General features: G+C 45.4%; 1 protein-coding gene across 2 annotated transcripts; it reads right to left on the reverse strand.

Annotated features, from left to right (window-relative positions):
- Window positions 1-264: 264 nt before the first annotated feature.
- LOC146552635 (protein max-like) lies at window positions 265-6,420 on the reverse strand. 2 transcript variants are annotated; one of them, XM_085257448.1, is made up of 4 exons: window positions 6,243-6,420; window positions 3,107-3,214; window positions 1,633-1,756; window positions 265-1,527 (listed from the first exon to the last, which is right to left on the reverse strand). In XM_085257448.1, exons 1-4 carry the CDS (start codon window positions 6,276-6,278, stop codon window positions 1,343-1,345), a joined length of 453 nt encoding a protein of 150 aa, XP_085113574.1. In that variant the 5' UTR covers window positions 6,279-6,420; the 3' UTR covers window positions 265-1,342. The 2 variants fall into 2 exon arrangements, with proteins under 2 accessions (XP_085113574.1, XP_085113573.1); XM_085257447.1 differs by having other exon boundaries at window positions 1,633-1,771.
- Window positions 6,421-19,337: the final 12,917 nt, after the last annotated feature.

A 19,337-nucleotide genomic window follows, 5' to 3' on the forward strand; every position in this document is an offset into this window, starting at 1 on the left:
CGTGTGTAGCCAATCCAGTCCTTGTGATCTAGGAACATTTAAAGGTTTATTTCTACCAAAGTTTCAACAAATCCTTCTTATCATTTACCTTAATTCCATCAGCAAATTCTGATTCTCAAATCCTATTAAACCTGCCAGATTATTGAATTAACTGGCTCTTTAACTAAACCTGCATTTAACACCAAAAAAAGGATGCTGTTGGGGATGCCTAATGTGCAAAAATCAGGCTATTTTTTTTTACATTAAAAACACAGGAGTCACAAATTCATCCAAAATGGATAAAATAGTTTATTTATAGTTTCATAATAAAGGTATGCCTTATCTTGCAAGACAACCGTTGGCAGTATGTACAACATACCTGTAATTTCCATGGAATGGAACAAACAAATCTTATAAGGTACACACTAATTTATCTCTGCAAAAAAAAAGAGAAACATTCCCAGCACAGGCAAATCAAAGGGAAGGCTTTTCTTTGCAGAAACGACACCATTTAAGAGTATACAGTGTTATATACCACACACTGAAAAGGAACTTCCATCGACAAAAATAAAGGACAATGCCTTTAACTGCATTGTGCAACATTCAATATCAATGAGGGGATTTTTTAACCACAATTTATTTAAAAATATTAAAAATAGAGGAAAATAAATAGCTGAAACTTTGAAATATCAAGCCAAACATAATGGGAGTTCAGACATCAGATTATATAGGTATATAGATATAAGGGTAAGAAATTCTTCTTGGTGCATGACTATAAATAGAGGGATTTCTTTGATTACACAACATTTCAAAAGACAAAACTTTTAGCCAACTACACAGAATAAGGAGGGCTGCATTTTGCATAACAGACAGGGTTTGTTTTTCCAAAAGCAACTTCACATTCTTTTCTGGAAAAATATTAATATTATTATTATTAAAAGGTAAGGTATTCCTACCCTTACCGTTTGTCAAAAGTCTCACACCTCCACCGGATTGGAGAGGTTGACCAAAACAACCAATAGGGAAAGGTTATTTTTGTAGCTTTACTCAAGTCTTGTCATCTCCACATATATGAATGGTTATTATGAGGTCTGAAAGGCATAAAGTCCTTCAAATCTGCAGAGCTGCCTCAATTTGGGGATTTTTAACTTTGTTGCTGGGCCACGAAAGGAGTGACAGGATGCTTGCCAGAAGGATAAAAGAAGGTAGAAGCGTTTTATACATAATAGCACCTCTCTCACACACGATCTCCACCTCGTCTCCTGGGCTAGCGCAAGAAGGCAGGGCTCAGTGCGGACAGGCAAGAGGAGCTGGGGCTGGTGGGTAAAAAGAGTCTGTCTAAGGAGCCGGGGTCCACCCAAATCTAGCTTAGCTCCAGGCGCAGCTTCTTCCTGTTTGGTGTCTCGTCTGATTCTGATTCAGAGCTGGAGTCGGACCCACCATCAAAAGCGGACACGGCGCTCCCTTTGCGGTTTGTGTACAAGCTGCTATCGGAAGAGTAGTTGGTCTGGAGCTGAGTGTTCCCCTTGGCCTTCTCAAGTGCACGAACTGCAAGTCGTACACAAAGATAGAAACAAACGTTGTTTACGGCATCTGAGATTGAATCCACGTGACAAAAATGTGCGATACTTATTTAACAAGAGCACCGCTTACCCTGCTGCTCCAGCAGTGCATTCTGCTTCTTTAGATCGTCAATATCTTGCTGGTGGGTGTGGTTTTTTCGTCTCATGTACTGGATGTACTCCGTGGCTTTGTCTAGAATCTGTGCTCGGGAAGCCTGTTTAACAGAATTCTGTGAGGCCCGTGTGAAAAAGCAGCCAATAAAGTGCATGAATCTGTTATACACAGTTCAGAGTGTGTTGCAATTTAATCTGGATTCAAATAAGAAGTTAACAAGAACTATTCCAGGAGTCAGCGACCTCGGGCAGATGGGTCAACGCTTGTTTTGTAGTACCGTATTAAACCAACAGCGCAGGCTGACCACAAATGTTGATGCCACAACTTTGCAGCAATGCAAACTTGAGCAACAGCGACTGTGTTTGTTAGAAATATGCAGTGTTAACACAGTATACAGATTACTAACCAGACTGAAAATCAGTGGCAGTGGGCAGTGATCAATTCAAATTAGAAATTTCTGGTCTAAATCATCTTCAGTATTAATCTGAGGTAAAAGAGTGAGTGGCTGCAGCAATCCGTAAAGGCTCTGTCATTATTTGGACCTGCATTTCAGTCAGGATAGAAAACAACGCAATTACAACACTCGGTCGTGGATTGGCCTCCCCACAGGCTGGACCTCAACATTATTGAAGCAGTGTTGGATCATCGTGACAGCAAATGTAACAAAAGAAAGCCAACATCCAGAGAAGAGCTTTCAATGAACTATTCCTGAAGACTACTATAAGAAAGCTGCCTAAGAGAGTTCAGGCTGTGCTGAAGAATAAAAGCCGTCATACCACATAGTGATTTTCAAGCTCATTAAAACTGTACAGACTCTGTTTTTAACTTACATACTGTACTTTCATGTATGTTTGCACGTGTTTCGACAGAATTTCCCATTTTCCTAGCAAAATGTAAAGAAATGAGGGGTGGCTTTTAGATTTGCATAGCACTGCATATCTATTAACTCCAGGTTGAGCATTATCAGCTTCAGTTTCACTTGTGATGGCAGACCAGCGCAGGTACAAGTTAAAAGCAAACGAAGATAAAGCAGCTGGGATTCAACACAGTACTACAAATCAGGCTTAACAGAGGAGAAAATGATCTCATCTCCATGTTGACACAACAACTGTACGTTAACTGCCTTTTGAACTTGAATAGTATTAAATATGAAATGGACAGCATAAGCAGAAACATCACTCTTCATCCAGCATTTATTTGGCAAAGCTGCCAGAGTTTACAGAGCTGCTTGCTTTGACAGCAGTGTCTACAAGCTTGTTAAAATCCACCAACGAGATGAATGATCTTGTGAATCATTATCAGACACGTCGTTAATATTTGGCGAGGCATCTGTTTCTACAAATAACAATTTCCTCCTTCCTCTAGGCATGACGGAGAGATGACGAGCATAGATCTGGATTCTGGGGCACAATATGAATGGTCTATGGCAATATATAGATAGTTTCCTCACCTTCTCCCCTTGTAGTGCAGGCACAGAGTCTCGTAAACTGTGAAAGCTGTCTTTAATGTGGTCCCTGCGTTTACGCTCCAGCGCATTGTGATGTGCTCGCTTGTCTGCCTGCAAAGGGGAGAGAGAAAGTTTAGGTCATTTACAAAAAAACTACATACGTCCGCTTCTTTAACATACAGACACTTCACCCGTTGCCTACTGGTGGTGGGCAGCCTCGCCTCTGTCAGTGCGCCCCAGGGTGGCTGTGGCTACAATGTAGCTGCCATCACCAGTGTGTGAATGTGTGCGTGAATGGCTGGATGACTGGATATGTAAAGCGCTTTGGGGTCCTTAGGGACTAGTAAAGCGCTATATAAATACAGGCCATTTACCAGGCCATACAGAAGTGATTTAAACTGCAGTAAGAGAAGGCCTCATCTTTAGACGGTTATTGCGTGTATCTGGGTTAATATCAATATATGCACACAAGCAGGAACCTGTGCTGGAAGTATTTACAAGGACACGATATGTTTGCTTTCAGGGTTGCACCAGCAAATCTTAGTCGTAACTAAAATTCAACATTAACTCAGTCTCAACTCTTCCTTTGCCTTTTTTTCTTAACACGGACTGGATGATAGATAAAAAATCCAATTTTTTGTCTTAAAACAAGGTGTTCCTTGTTTCGTGAGTCACTAAGAGTCATGTAAGATCCGTTTGTGGTTAATAACTAGCTTTTAAATGTAGTGATTACAAATATGTGTGAAAATTTTCCAAATGAAGAGATGGGGAGAACATGCAAACTCTATATGGAAAGGCTGCGGCTAGATTTGCACCCAGGACCTGTGCGTGTTCTCCCCATTTCTCTGTGAATGTGAGCGCGAATGGTTGTCTGGCTGTCTGTGTTGGCGCTGCAAAAGACTGCCAGTCTGTACCCCACCTCTTGCCCTATGGCAGCTAGAATAGGCTCCAGCTCCCCCATCCACAACCCAGAACTGGACAGACGGGATGTAGATCAGGTAAATTCAAATATTGGTATGGTATTATTGTAGCTTTTTGCTCTTCTTTAAATTAACCTCATTCTTATTTTTTAGGGGGGTTTTTTCTCACTGTTGTATATATTTGATAAAAGATGTCTCTCACTAAGTGAGGGTTTTACTTTAACTATTAACTCACTAACTGTACTATTTCTATTCTGTATCCTGTCGCTGGACTTTGTCTTGTGAGATCAATAGAGTGTGTATCGATCTATCTATCTGGGCGGCCGTGGTTCAGGGGTTGGGAAGCTCATCTTGTAACCGCAAAGTTACCGATTTGATCCCCAGCTCACTCTGTTCTGATCGTTGTGTCCTTGGGCAAGACGCTTCACCTACCACCTACTGGTGTTGGCCAGAGGGGCCGATGGCGCGATATGGCAGCCTGGCTTCTGTCAGTCTGCCCCAGGGCAGCTGTGGCTACAACTGTAGCTGCCTCCACCAGTGTGTGGATGTGAGAGTGAATGAATAGTGGCATTGTAAAGCGCTTTGAGGGTCTCGAAAAGCGCTATATAAATCCAATCTATTATTATCTATCTATATCTCACTCATTACAACATGTTGCTAGGCCAGATATTAAAGTTAGTATAAAACGGATCATTTTTAATTTAGGTACTGGCAGAGATTAGAAGGAACATTTTACTTTCATTTTCTTTGTTTATGTAAGAGCAACACTACATGTCAATGGATATCAACGTAAAAATGTAGATTCAAACATGGCAGATTTGACTAAAACTGCTAATATCTCGTGAACACATCATGTAAAACTACACAAAATGCAAAAGACAAACATATACATCAAAACAAACATAAACAAAAGACAAATACAAACAATCTGCCTCACAAAGTTAAAGCTCATCACTTGAAATATGGATGTGAAATTTGAGCCTTTGCTGAAAACTGTTTTTAGGAAGCATTTCTAAACTTAATGGCTCAGTAGCGTTAGATGCACGGCACAATGGGAGCTTATGAAGCCTTACAGTAAATGTATAGGTGGCTCTAATAGGATCTACACTAGAGTTGGAATCCATAGTTCTGAGAAATATGTGGCCATATTTAGGTCATGTTCTCAGATTCATGCTCAATTAAAACACCACATCGCACTTTGGGGTGGGAAAATGCAACTGCTTATTGCAACACGAGGAATTCAAACCTGCACGCACAGTGGGCGTACTGATACATTGGCAGAGTGGTTAGTTGTAATGCAACTACAGCGCTGGATTTTTAGCAAGAAACCACAATTTAACAGGTAACAAGGGCTTGCAGAGAAATACTGAATAAATCGCCGGGCTTATAATCAAGAAAACACAATAACATGACATGAATTCAGTTGTACGATAGGAGAACATCGAGTACTGTATTCTCATTGAGCCTCGGTTTGCTGTATTAAATGTGTGTGCATCATAGCCTGACTTAAATCACACGTCAGAGCTAAAGATACAACCAACCACGACATTTCAACCAGCTAGCTGTCAAGTATGCTAACTATATCTAGGTAGACGTGAAGGGATTACCCTTTTATGCAACGAATAAACAAGGGCTGCATTTAGCATCTAAACTAAATAAATAGTAAAAGCATGCGTGGTATAGCCGACAGAACCGTGTTATATTTCTGAAAGGAACATTATGTCCAAGCAAGCCGTCAGTTCACCTCTCAGAAGAGCTGACCTTGTGTCCTGGAAGAGCTTAACTGCTGTTTATGATTGGTTTTATTTATGTTTTTTTTTTTCCATATTTGCAGTTTTAACACAGCGTTTTATTTCAAGTTTTATTGATCACGTGACAGCAGGAATACGGTCCACCAGAACGAGTGATTTAAGTTATAAGAGCATAAAACAGCCCTCTTTATTTTGCTGAGCTGCCCCAAATAAACGACAAATGTCGTAGCGATGCTACCCAACTTATTCACCAGTTCCGTGTGCGACTTTCATTTGAAAGCCAGCAATTAAGAGCTCAAACGCCCCCCCTAACAGCTATCTCCATACAGGCTTCAAAACCTAGTGCTAGCCCAGAGAAACCCCCGCTAACTAGCTAGCACAATCAAATAGCATATTTTGAGAGGAATGTGAGTTACTGTGTAGCTAACAAACTGGCTAGCTACTTCTAGAAGAAACAAAAAGACATACATCGCTGTCGACTTCGATGTCATCGTTTTCGCTCATTCTTCGATTTAAAAAAAGGTATGAGGGGGGAAAAGAAATAGAAAGTATAGCAAAAGCTGGAAGCAGATAATTAAACCAAGCACGGAACTCTGCTACGGCAGAGACATGACAACCAACCGCTTCTCCACACGTGATTCGCCTACACACATGCACGGGGAAAACATCTACAGCGCAGGCGCAGTAAAGCAAAGGCCTATGGTAATTGAAGTAACTTGGTCCAACACAAAGCTGATTTGCATATGTCATGTTTTTGGAGCTGAAACTATATTTCCCACAAGTCCGCGGAGTTGGGTCGCCTTCAAAATACATTTTATCCCCTACAATCACAGCAGCTTGGATATGAGAAATCTCAGTGTGGTTTCTCAAATAGAACATGATGTTCTTTGTTGTACTGTGGTATATTACAATGGCAGAAAAATGATTTAATCACCTGCTGAATTTGTAAGTTTGCTCCAGTAAAAAGAAATGAACAGCCTCTGATTTTTATGGTAGTTTCTTTGTAACGGAGAGAGGCAGAATATCAACCAAAAATGCAGAAACAAAAAAACACGTTACATAAAAGTTATACTATTATTTGGATGTCACTGAGTGGAATAAGTATTTAATATCCAAGCAAAACATGACTTAGTTCTTGGTGGAGAAATCCTTGTTGGTATGCATAGCGGTAAGACGTTTCCTGTAGTTGGTCTTGAGGTTTGAACACATCTGAGGAGGAATTCTGGCCAACTCCCCTTTACAGAAATCCTTTAGGTATCTTGGCTGCTGTTTGAAACTTAAGCTCCCTCCACAGATTTTCTACAGGGCTGTGTGGAGACTGGCTTGACCACTCCATGAGCTTAACATGTTTCTTGTTTAGACACTCCTTTACTGCCTTTGTATGTGTTGGATCACTGCCATGCTGACCCATTCACAGCTCATTATAACATTTCTGAAGGAGGTTCTCATCTACATGTCTTTAATCTACATGTCTGTACTTTACTGTGTTTGGAGGAAGAGAAATGATGAGTGCGATCCAAAGAACATCATCCCTCTTCCTCCAAACACTTTCTCCCACGCCTTTTCTAAATCATTTAGATGTTCACTGGCAAACTAAAGATGCACCTTCTTGAGTGATTGGACCCTATGGGTGCACCATGATTTCACTCCATTATGTGGTCGTCTTGGTGACTGTGGTCTAACTTCCCTTCATATAATAAACAAGCATCTCCCTTGTAGTTTTGGAATGACCCACCTTAAGACAGAAGGTGATTGATGGTCATTTTATATTTTCTGTTTCCGAATAATCACACTAGCAATGGTCACCATGTCACCACGCTTCCTGCTGATGTTCTTATAGTCCATTCCAGCCGTGTGCAACTCTACACTCTCATCCCTGACGTCCTTTGACAGCTCTTTGGTCTCATTCGTGGTGGTGGAGACGCTGGAATAGAAGAAATTGATTCTGTGGAGAAGCGTGCTCTATACACATAATGGGCTGAGATCAGTAATATCAGTAATTGATTGACTGATTGATTAAACACATTACACAAACATTATAAACTGCTTTACATATCATTGAGTCAAATACACATCCATCAGTCATTTTGCAGAATCTTGACTGTATATTTACATTATGATATCAGACATGACATATTAGCTTAGATTCAACAGTCTACTGTTCAAGTGGAGATTATTAGCAGTGTTGTGTGCGACAATATCTGCTCTTTTCTATTCCCAGCATATAATTATAAGGCCAGATGGTGGCCTAGCTCATTTCAGCTGCCCTCCCCCACCTTCTACCCATAGCTGTTCATTGTCAGAGTATACGAACTTCAAATAGCTGCAGCACTGCAAATATACTCCTTAATAATCAGGAATGTTTAAGAAAACTAATCCTGATTAATGTTCACATTAATAGAAATGTCTGCAATACATGTTTTTAAAAGGAGATGAAAGTTCAATAAAAAATATATAAATCAACTGAATCTTTGTGCTCAGTTAATCTCATTGAGATTCAGATGTCAACAGGAGGATATCAAGAATCAACTAGAAAAATTTGCATTTCCTGCGAAAATGCAGTGTGGATGCTTTAAAGCTGAAGCTGTCTGCAAAAACTAGCTGAAAAAGCTGAAAAGTTGCAGAAATTGTAAAAACTTTGCAGAAGCAAAGGAACTTTGCTAAAATGGAATAACTTAGCAGAAAATAAATTTAAAAAACAAGAAGGAACAGCCAACAGATACACACAAACTCAAATATGTATACACAAATGCACAGAGAGAGAGACACACGGAGGGTCTATGCCAGTCAACCAGTCTGAATATATTCTATTTTTTTTCCAACAATGAGATGCTGCCCTAAAGAGGGTCTCTCTCTCTCTCTCTCTCTCATGCACACACACACACACACACAAAGGGAGAGAGAAGCATGTTTTCAGTCAAGCAGCCTGGGAGCTGCTAAATTTGAATCCACAGAGGCTGTGTACTTTTTCCCGCCAAAACAGGTGCACACACGCAGCACAGAGACAGGATTTTTGTAGTCTATTTCTCATAGTGAGGATTCCCCTCAAACAAATGACCATAATTTCCTAACTGTATTGGCCAGAACGGTCATTCTTACAACGTTTTGTTCAGAAGAGATGGGGGAATCGTCAAGTGTTGAAAATTTATCATTAAAATATGAATTTTTAGAGATATATGATATCGATGACTTGTTGGCTTAGAAGCCACGAAGGCCCCAATATGCAAATTTGAATGCCTCAGCCCACATATATGATTGGCTGGGAAGCCGTGCAGGCCCTGATATGTAAATTTGAATGCCTTAGTCCTCACAGAGGATTGGCTGCCTGGGGACCTGGCAGAAATATATAGAAATACTATGATTAAGCATAAATACTACATTTAGCAGAAATACTACATTAAGCACAAATCCTATAATAAGCAGAAATACTATATTAAGCAATATAAATATCCTATAAAAATCCTATAAAAGCCAAAAATACTATACTATGATTTGGTAGAAACACTATAATTAATCAGAAATACTATATTTAGCACAAATCTTATAAAACAGCAGAAATGCTATGATTTAGCGCAATAGTAATAACTTAAACAGAAAAATTGGAAAAGCAAAATGGACAGCTGAAAAAATGCGGAACATCCTAAGGGTCCCTCAAATATACTTGTTGAATGAAAAAAATCGGCAAAAAATATATATAACAGCCACACAATCACAAATATGGACACATATGGAAACACACATGCACAGAGAGACACACACACAAGATCCAAATCAGTCAACCAGTCTAAATATATTGAATTTGAATCTTACAATGAGATCATCCCATAAAAAGGCTCTCTCTCTCTCTCTCTCTCTCTCTCTCTGTCTCTCACACACACACACACACTCACTCACTCACACACTCACACACACACACACACACACACACACACACACACACACACACACACACACACACCACACACACACGGAGAGAGAAGCAAGTTTCTAGCTCAGTCAAGCAGCCTGGGAGCTGCTGAATTTGAATCCACCAATCAGAGAGGCTGTGTACTTTTTCCCGCCAAAACAGGTGCACGCAGCACAGAGAGACACAGGATTATTGCACAGTCTATTTCTCATAGTGATGACTCCCCTCAAACAAATGACCATAATTTCCTAACCGTAGGGGCTAGAGCGGTCATTCTTACACCGTTTTGTTCAGAAGAGATGGGGGAATCTTAAAGTGTTAACAATTTATCATTAAAATATGAATTATTAAAGATATTTGACTGGTAATGCACCATAACTGAGTAGAGCAAAGCAAAAAATGCCTTGACCTGCCCTCAAACAACGCTTTGTAACTCTAAATCTATTTGGAGCATCGATATCATTCTTTCACCATAAGAGACAGCAGGATTTGGTGAACAGTCATGGAAATTTTCAGGTCTCTGTGGAAATCCAACAAAAAGTTATGACGAGAGAAAAAAGTGGTTCATTTCCAGAGTTTGAAATCTGAAGAAATCTGAGCGACGGACGAATTTGCTACCCTCAAACAAGTCTAACTCATTTCAGAACGGTAATAGGTGAGAAAGAAATTCTTGAATTGTGAGTGTTAGGAGTGTCTGAAGATATACTGGGACAAGCCTCATGTCTTAACTTTGTTTTGTTAAGGAGATATGACGATTCGAATATGCCTCTCATTACAGAAATCAAGCGGTGATTTTGAACAAACTCTCCATTGACTTTCTATGGAGAGTTTTCCGACTTTGTGTTGGTCTGAGGAGATTTGCAAACATTCTATAAGTCCCACAACAATGATGGTGACATTTCCTGAAAGCCAGCAAAAATACCTAAGTTTTGATGTATAATTTGTGGAAGTTGAGTGAAAATTGAGCAAGTAGCAAGAAGTTGTTCGGACATGAAGAGAAGACTGCAAAACCTTCAGTGGCACACTGGAAGCCAAGAGCATAGCAACCATAACAACGCATGTATTTTGTGAAAAATCACAATTTTGCAACTGAAAACTTTAAGAGGCATAAAAGTAAAACGGTAAAAGATTTGAAAAAGCTGATTTATACCTGAATAGCCCAATAATTTGAGAACATTTTAAAGTTTGAATGGTTGCTCTATGTGAAAATATGAGGAAGTAGTTAAGTTTCAAAAACAAGCAAATTTTAGCAGAATTGCAGGTTTCCCATTCATTTCAAATTAAAGGAAAAAAGCTTAATATTTTAAAAAGTATAATAGTGAAAAATACCAAAAGACATAGCCGTCATTAGCAGAAATAGCAGAATAGTTTAAAATTTGAACGGTGAAAATAGCACAAAAATTGTGGAAGTAGATCCACGGCGAAAAGTGTACGGAAACATCAAGAAGGAACTCAATAGTGTGGATGCTTAAAGCATCCACACAATTATTCATACTGCAAAATACCAAAAATACCCCAATATATTGGGGGACGCTCGGGGTCGTGCGGTGTATGAGGCACGAGCGCTCTCCACTCGCTGTGAAGTGTAGCGATAGCCGCTAGCGCCCCGCTAGCCGTTTTAGCTAGTGAGCAGTTTAGCCAGTTTAGCTCCACTAACCCACGGTCGTTACAATTGGTGTCAGAAGTGGGATTCATGAGTGTCTAGCAGACACTATGGAGCCGACCATAGGCGAATTAGAGCGCGCAATCCGAGACAACAGCTCGCTTCTGGAAAGCATGGCTGCCGAGACCCAGCGGAGAAGACCCGAGCTGGGGCGGCCAGAGGGCCACAGCGCGCCCCGGAACAGCCACCCCCTGCTCTCCCTGCGACGGGAGGGGATTCCTGGGGCCGCACCACAGCTTCCTGGCAGGACGGCTGCTAAGCTACAGCACTACACTGGGGCGACGCAGCTGGAGCCGTATCTGGCCCAAGTCACGCTGGCTGCCACTCACAACGGGTGGGGTCAAGAAGAGACTGCCACCCACCTGGCGCTTGCACTGGAGGGCCCAGCGCTCCAGGTTCTGCTGGACCAGCCCCCAGAGGAGCAGCGCGACCTCCGGGCCTTGACCACGGCGCTCGGCAGACGGTTTGGACAGAGACCACCAGCCGAACAGAGCAGGGAGGAGCTGGCTTGCCGACGCCGACGCGAAGGAGAGAGCCTGGGGTCCTTTGCTGCGGATGTCCGCCTCTATGCCCGACGGGGCTACCCGACATTCCCAGGAGCGGCACGAGAGGAGCTGGGTCTCCACGCCTTCCTGAGGGGCCTCACACCGGAGAGGCTGCGACAGCATGTCCGGCTGTCATCCCCCCGAGACCTGGAGGAGGCACTGAGGGAGGCTGAGCGGGCTGAGGAGGTGCTGCGGGGCGAGCCAGGGGCCCGACGATCGGCCAGGATGGTCGAGCGAGAGATGAACGCGTCCCAGTCGGATGAGGAGGAGGAGGCCAGACGAGCCCAATCAGAGGCAGTTCCACGTCGGAGGCGCCGGACGGACTGCTGTTATCGGTGCGGGGAACCTGGTCACCTCGCCCGGAACTGTCCCGCACCTAGCCCTCGGAGCCGAGTGACATCACCGACGGGAAACGGCCACGGGGTGGGACAGTGAGGGAACCCCCACCCCAATCGTTAAACCCTCTCCATGACACTCATCCCGTGGTGGGCCGCTGTGGGTCCACCCGTGGACTGTACCTGGACTGTATAGTTGATGGACGGTCTTGCCGGGCCCTGGTAGACACGGGGTCCACCATCTGCTTGCTGCGAAGGGGGGTGCTCCCGGAGACGGGTGGCTCATTGCCAAAAGACTGGACCCCTACTCACACAGCGTTGTACACTGTCACAGGAGAAAAGACCGTGATGCCGGGGAAAAAGACTCTGCAGGTGGTGGTGGGAACGAACAGTGTGAACCATGAGTTCTGGCTTGCCGACATAACAGACGAGTGCATTGTTGGACTGGACTTGCTGGCCCACTGGGGGGCACGGGTCGATGTACCGGGAGTTGCCATCCACCTTGGTGCTGAGACCGTGCAGCTTCAAGTGGGCCGCGGTAGCCAGGGACAGACCCCCACCCCACCAGCACCCCCAAAGCCCTTACGCCCCGCAGCTCCATGCCACAGCCAGGGGCCGAGGGCGGCAAGGGTGCGGAAGAGGACCCAGGGGGTGGACGTAAGCAGGGCCAACATCCCGCAGCCAGAGTCGCCGCCTAGCTCGGCAGTCTCCCCGTCACCTGAGACTGTCGCGGCAGTAGAGGAGCTTGGGCGGCGAAGTGGGGTGCACCTCAGTGCGACACAGCAGCAGCAGTTGCAGAGCCTCTTGGCAGAGTTTATGGACACTTTCGCCGCCAGGGAAGAGGACTGCACAAGGACGGGCCTGGTGCAACACACTATAGACACTGGAGCAGCTGCTCCAATCCGGCTGCGGCCCCACCGCCTGCCCCTCGCCAAACGCCAAGCTGCCGAGGGACTGATAAAAGAGATGGCAGCTAATGGCGTCATTGAACCCTCGGATAGTCCATGGGCCGCACCTATGGTTATGGTGCGGAAGAAAACAGGGGGGTGGCGCCCTTGTGTGGACTACAGGCGTCTGAACGCGGTCACCCGCAAGGACTCTTACCCGTTACCTCGCATCGATGACGCACTGGATTACATCGCTGGGTCCAGTTGGTTCAGCTCGCTAGACCTCCGCAGTGGGTACTGGCAGGTGGAGCTCGCTGCCGAGGCGCGGCCCAAGACTGCATTCACCGTAGGGCAAGGACTGTGGCAGTTTAAGGTGATGCCTTTTGGACTATGCAATGCACCAGCCACGTTCGAAAGGTTAATGGAAAGGGTCCTCAAAGACATTCCCCGTGCCCGCTGCGTGGTCTATTTGGATGACTTGCTGACTCATGCTAAGGACTTTGAACAGGCCGTGGCCAACCTACGAGAGGTTCTGACTGCCATCCGCGGGGCCGGACTAAAGCTGAACCCGGCCAAGTGCAACCTTCTTGCTCGCCAGGTGAAGTTCCTGGGACATGTGGTGAGCGAACAGGGGGTGGCTACTGACCCCGAGAAGGTGGTTGCTGTGGGGGACTGGCCTACCCCATCGAACGTCGCCGAGCTACGAAGCTTCCTGGGGCTGGCCTCCTATTACAGGAGGTTTGTAAAAGACTTTGCCACCGTTGCTAGCCCCTTGCATCAGTTGACAAACAAGGGTCAGCGGTTTGGTTGGACGGAGGGCTGTGCAACGGCTTTCGAGCAGCTGAAAACTGCCCTTGTGAGTGCCCTGGTCTTGGCGTATCCTGACCCCAGCCAGCCTTTCATTTTGGACACCGACGCCAGCAACGTGGGGGTCGGAGCGGTGCTCTCCCAGAGGGGAGAGGCTGAGGAGCGAGTGGTGGCATACTACAGCTGCAGCCTCAGCCGGGCCGAGAGGAATTACTGTGTTACCCGGCGTGAGCTGTTGGCTGTGGTCCTGGCGGTTCGTCACTTCCGACCTTACCTCCTGGGCACTAAGTTCCTGCTCAGGACAGACCACGCCAGCCTAACCTGGATGCTGAACTTTCGCCAGCCAGAGGGTCAGGTGGCCCGGTGGCTGGAAATACTACAAGAGTACGACTTTGAGGCCCAGCACCGACCAGGGCGGCAACACGCCAACGCTGACGCCCTGTCCAGGCGCCCCTGTTCTGCGGATGAGTGCCGGTACTGCAGGCGCATGGAGGAGCTGGACCGGGGTCCGACATCGGCAGCAGCAGAACCTGAGGGTGTGGGTGAAGGGCAGGAACCTTTCACCGCGGCGGAGCTACAGCAGCACCAGGTGAGCGATCCAGCGCTGGAGATGGTGAGGGACTGGATGGAGGCAGGGACACGGCCAGACTGGTCCGCCGTGTCTTCCCAAGGGCCCGAGACAAAGTCGCTGTACTCCCAGTGGAACAGCCTGGAGCTCCATGGCGGTGTAATCTACCGGCGGTGGCGAGCGCCAGACGGGGGAGGCGACATACTCCAGCTCCTGGTTCCCCGGGCCTTGCGGCCTGAGGTCCTCCGCTGGGTCCATGGGGCTGCAGGTACTGGCCATTTTGGGAATGGCAAGACGTTGCGACGGCTGAGACGGCGGTTCTACTGGCCGGGGTGTCGTCAGGACGTGGAGATCCACGTCCACTGCTGTGACGACTGCACGGCGCAGAAAGGTCCCAGCCAGCGCTCCCATGCCCCATTGCAGCAATACCTAGTTGGGGCGCCAATGGAGCGGATCGGAGTGGATATCCTGGGTCCATTCCCTGTGACTGATGCCGGCAACCGGTATGTCCTGGTCGCGATGGATTATTTCTCAAAGTGGCCAGAGGTGTACGCGGTGCCGGACCAGAGTGCGGTGACGACGGCGCGGACTCTGGTGGATGAGATGTTCACGCGGTTTGGTGTACCGGAGGAGCTCCATAGCGACCAAGGGAGGAACTTTGAGAGCCAGGTGCTGGGAGAAGTGTGTCGGAGGCTGGGGGTGAGAAAAACGAGGACCACCCCCCTCCATCCTCAGAGCGATGGTCTGGTTGAGCGGTTCAACCGCACGTTGGCCACCCAGCTGGCCATCCTGACCAGCCAACATCAGAGGGACTGGGACCAACACCTGCCCCTTGTTTTGTGGGCATATCGAACAGCAGTGCAGGAGTCAAGTCAGTGTACTCCTGCGGCGTTGATGTTCGGAAGGGAGCTCCGGACCCCGGTGGACTTGGTGTTCGGAGCGCCCCCTGAGCCGGAGATTGCTGGTGGACCAGAGATGGACTACTTCCGGCGGCTCAGGGAGCGGTTGCACACGGTGCATCAACTGGCAAGACGGACATTGGAGGGAGCCGGGGCCCGCCAGAAACGGGCGTATGATACCCGTGCGCACGGTCCTATGCTGGGGGCCGGAGATCGGGTCTGGGTGTTCTGCCCCCAGAGGAAGCGGGGGCTGACCCCCAAGCTCATGAGCCACTGGCAAGGCCCGGGCGAAATCCTGGAGCAGCTGTCGGAGGTGGTCTTCAGAGTCCGGATGCCGGGGCGGGGAAGGCGAGTGGTGCTACACAAGGACCGGCTGGCGCCATACCATCCGCTTGCCCCCAACCCGCAGGCTGGTGTGCAGCCTGGGGACTCCTCGCCCCCTACGTCCGGCCCGGAGGGGGGCGCCATGGATTCCCAGTCGAGGCCGAAGCGTACTCGACGCCGGCCCGGACATTTGCTGGACTACATTGTGGACAGTTAAGGTTGTGGGGACACTAAACCTTTTTGGGAGGGGGCTGTGTAATGACCTGGCTGGGGTTGTTAGCCAGGTGCATTCTGGGTATTGTGTTGTCTCTGTGTTTTCTATCGTTCTACTAGTTCATATGTGTTGATTTGCATGTTGTGTTAGTGTTATGTTAATGTAAGCCACATTGAAGTTGATGTGTGTTCTGTGGAGGGGGGTGAATAGGCATAGTTGGCTGACACCGCGACTCTATGTGGTGGGAGCGTGATAGGGGTTCGGTGTCAGCAGTGTTACGTGTGCGAAAGAATACGGCGAATAAATGACTGGTGTGAACCACTACTGCCTCCTGCTGGATCATTTGGGGATTATCAGTCTGCTGCTGAGACGCTCGGGGTCGTGCGGTGTATGAGGCACGAGCGCTCTCCACTTGCTGTGAAGTGTAGCGATAGCCGCTAGCGCCCCGCTAGCCGTTTTAGCTAGTGAGCAGTTTAGCCAGTTTAGCTCCACTAACCCACGGTCGTTACAATATCAAAGGTGAAGGCTGTCTAATGTTAACATGTTGTATTAACAGTAGAGTGTTAAGAGATGAGTATCACAATAAGCTATTATGGCATATTGTGAAATGACCTAGATGTTGTTTATGCTCGTGTTTGACAATTTCTCCCACTTCCCCACATGACACTTCTACAGTCCTCAAACACCCTCGCACTCAGTGCTTAACGGCTCGTTAACGCTGCTCATGCTTTTGCTCCGTCAGCTCCGAGTCTCTGCTCTTTCTCGTCTCCGGCCCTGGCAGCTACTAAAATAGGGAAGGCATGATTAGATGATGTTCGCCAGCTGTGACAAGAAGCCTCCCCCTGACACCACACTGTAAACCCGCTACTCCACCCCTCCTCTCCAGCCGAGTCACAAACCATACCACCACACCTATAAAGAAGTCAGTCCATCACTATATTTCTCAGTTTTCTAATTGTGTGGATGCCCTTTGAGTTCCTGTTTCTCTTTATTAAGTGTGCCTATGCCAAAAGGCACACTTATTACTATTTCTCGGATTTATTCTTCTTCTTATTATTATTATTTTCCTTTTTCCGCCTGAAATTTTACAGCGTAACTCGCCTCTCACCGCGATCTAATTCTGACTGCTCATCACCCTTTTTTCCAGGCGCCTGGCCCCTTTCCAGGTGGCGTGATTGGTAATGAAACGGATCTTCAGACCAAAGGTCGTGGGTTCAATCCCACCTTGTTCAACATTTTTTTTTCACTACAAATTTATACACTATCACAGACCTGTAATTTATATTGCTAATTTATTACAATTCTGCAAAGTTTTATGATTTTAGCAGCTTTTCTAATATGGACCTCAGATTCTTGTCAACAGTCCATGGCAGAAATACATACAAGTACACAGCCTGATGAAGCAGACAGAAGCACTACCTCTGATTGGTTCAGCATGTACACCTCTTATCACTACAAATCTCAGCCTCTTCTGCTGTTTTCATTAGAATTTTAAGCTTTTCCAGAAATTCTGCTGATTGAACTCTTTTCAGCAAAATATTCAGGATTTTAACCTCTTTTCTGCCCAAATTTTGCTTATTCACCTCTTCTGCAAAATCTTCAGCCTTTTCACCTCTTATTAGCACAAATCTCAGCTGTTTTCAGAAAAAAACTCTTTTCAGCAGAATTCTGCTGATTCACCTCTTTTCTGCAAAGTTTTCAGCCTTTTCACCTCTTATTAGCACAAATCTCAGCTGTTTTCAGAAAAAAAACTCTTTTCATCAGAAATTCTGCTGATTGAACTCTTTTCAGCAGAATTCTGCTCATTCACCTCTTTTCTGCAAAGTTTTCAGCCTTTTCACCTCTTATCAGCACAATTCTCAGCCGCTTCTGCTCGTCTCATCACAATTGTCAGTCTCTCCACCTCATCTTTGTGGGAATCAGTTTGGCTCAGTGAAATGAGTAACTGCCTTTAGAACAGAAGGGCCAGGTTTGAATCCTGCTCAAGGCAATATTTTTTTTTTCAAACTTTTTCAGCTTTTTTCAGCTGACATCTTCAGCGTTAAGGCATCCACACAGCATTTTCGCAGGAAATGCAAATTTTTCTAGTTGAAGTTATTAGATTGTGATATACATTAAATGCACTCTTTATAAACGCACATGAAAAATAAACTCTTGCCTATTTGTCCTCTTTGCCTCCTAAAAGTACATCTGTGTTTGTTCATTCCTTGATTTTGTTTTACAGAGAAAGAAATGTGAAAATCATTTTGTTCCTTCTATTTTCAACTTGTCTTCCAGTTTCATTCATGTGGGTTTTTTTAATGTTTGTTCTCTTTGGGAAAGCAACAACAAGACTTACGACGATCAGTCAACACTAACACATAAAACTATTCATGAAATGAAGGCAAATGATTGAAGTGAAACGATTCATACATTTTATTTTCCAATGAACACAAGTTTTTCTCAAACTGCTGTCTGTTATCCAACTCAAACCTGACTCTAAATTCAGGGAGTCATGTTAAAGCAAGCTCAGTTAAAGTTATTCAGCTTTCTTAAGTACTGCTAAATGGTGATTTCCATCAGTAATGATTCTTAACAGCATGAATTTGAATAAGACGTTGAAGCAAAGTTAATTTATTAGAATATTTTATTGTTTATTTGCCCCTGAATGAAGAAGATGAGGCTACTCTTGTCCAGGCTTAACTTAAGAAGCAGCTGAGTAGTTCTTCCACAAAAACCCAATCTGCATTTTCTTCTGTTATAGGCACAGCTCCTGCAGGTCTTTGCTCTGTGCTGTGAGGTTGGTCACGTCACTAAACAGATCTTCATGCTGCACCTCCAGTTTCTTAAACCTTTTCTCCAGTTCTTCTAATGTTTCTCATCATTCTTGTCTTGCAGCTCTTTGCTTTCTTCATGCATGTCCTTGTTCCTTTGTTGTTCATTTTCATGGATGGCTTGTCATCATCAGCAATTCTTCAAGTAAAGACTGCTCGTTTTTCTGAGATCGCTCCTGTCGTTGCTTCTCCTGCATTTCAGTATTTGCGCACTGGACTTTGTTGTACAGTTCTTGTAAATGGGTGTTTTTGGTCACCATTTCTTGGACTTTCCACTGCATATCTCTGCAATTTTTCTCCAGTTGCTGTTCCTCTTCCTCCAGTTCAGTGTTTCATTGTAAAATAGTCATAATTCTGTATTTTTCTTTTCAAAGTCTGGGAGGATTTGTCTTGGATCTTGCATAGCAGCTCTTGGGGTAAAACCTCCAGCTTGCTTCTTGTTTAAAAGTTGTGTATTTCTTCCCAGAGCTTCATTAAACATCACTTGCAAGCCTTCATTTTTTTTTCTCATCACTGTAATTTCTTGCATTTTTATCATTTCTGCACTTTTCTCCTCTTGCATTTGTTTCATCCTGTTCTCCAGGTCTTGTTTTTCCTTGCA

Source organism: Mchenga conophoros, linkage group LG19 (genome assembly GCF_057382185.1).
Source record: "Mchenga conophoros isolate Kocher_MC1m ecotype Shallow Benthic linkage group LG19, M_conophoros_male_GT1.1, whole genome shotgun sequence".
Taxonomy (NCBI): Eukaryota; Metazoa; Chordata; class Actinopteri; order Cichliformes; family Cichlidae; genus Mchenga; species Mchenga conophoros.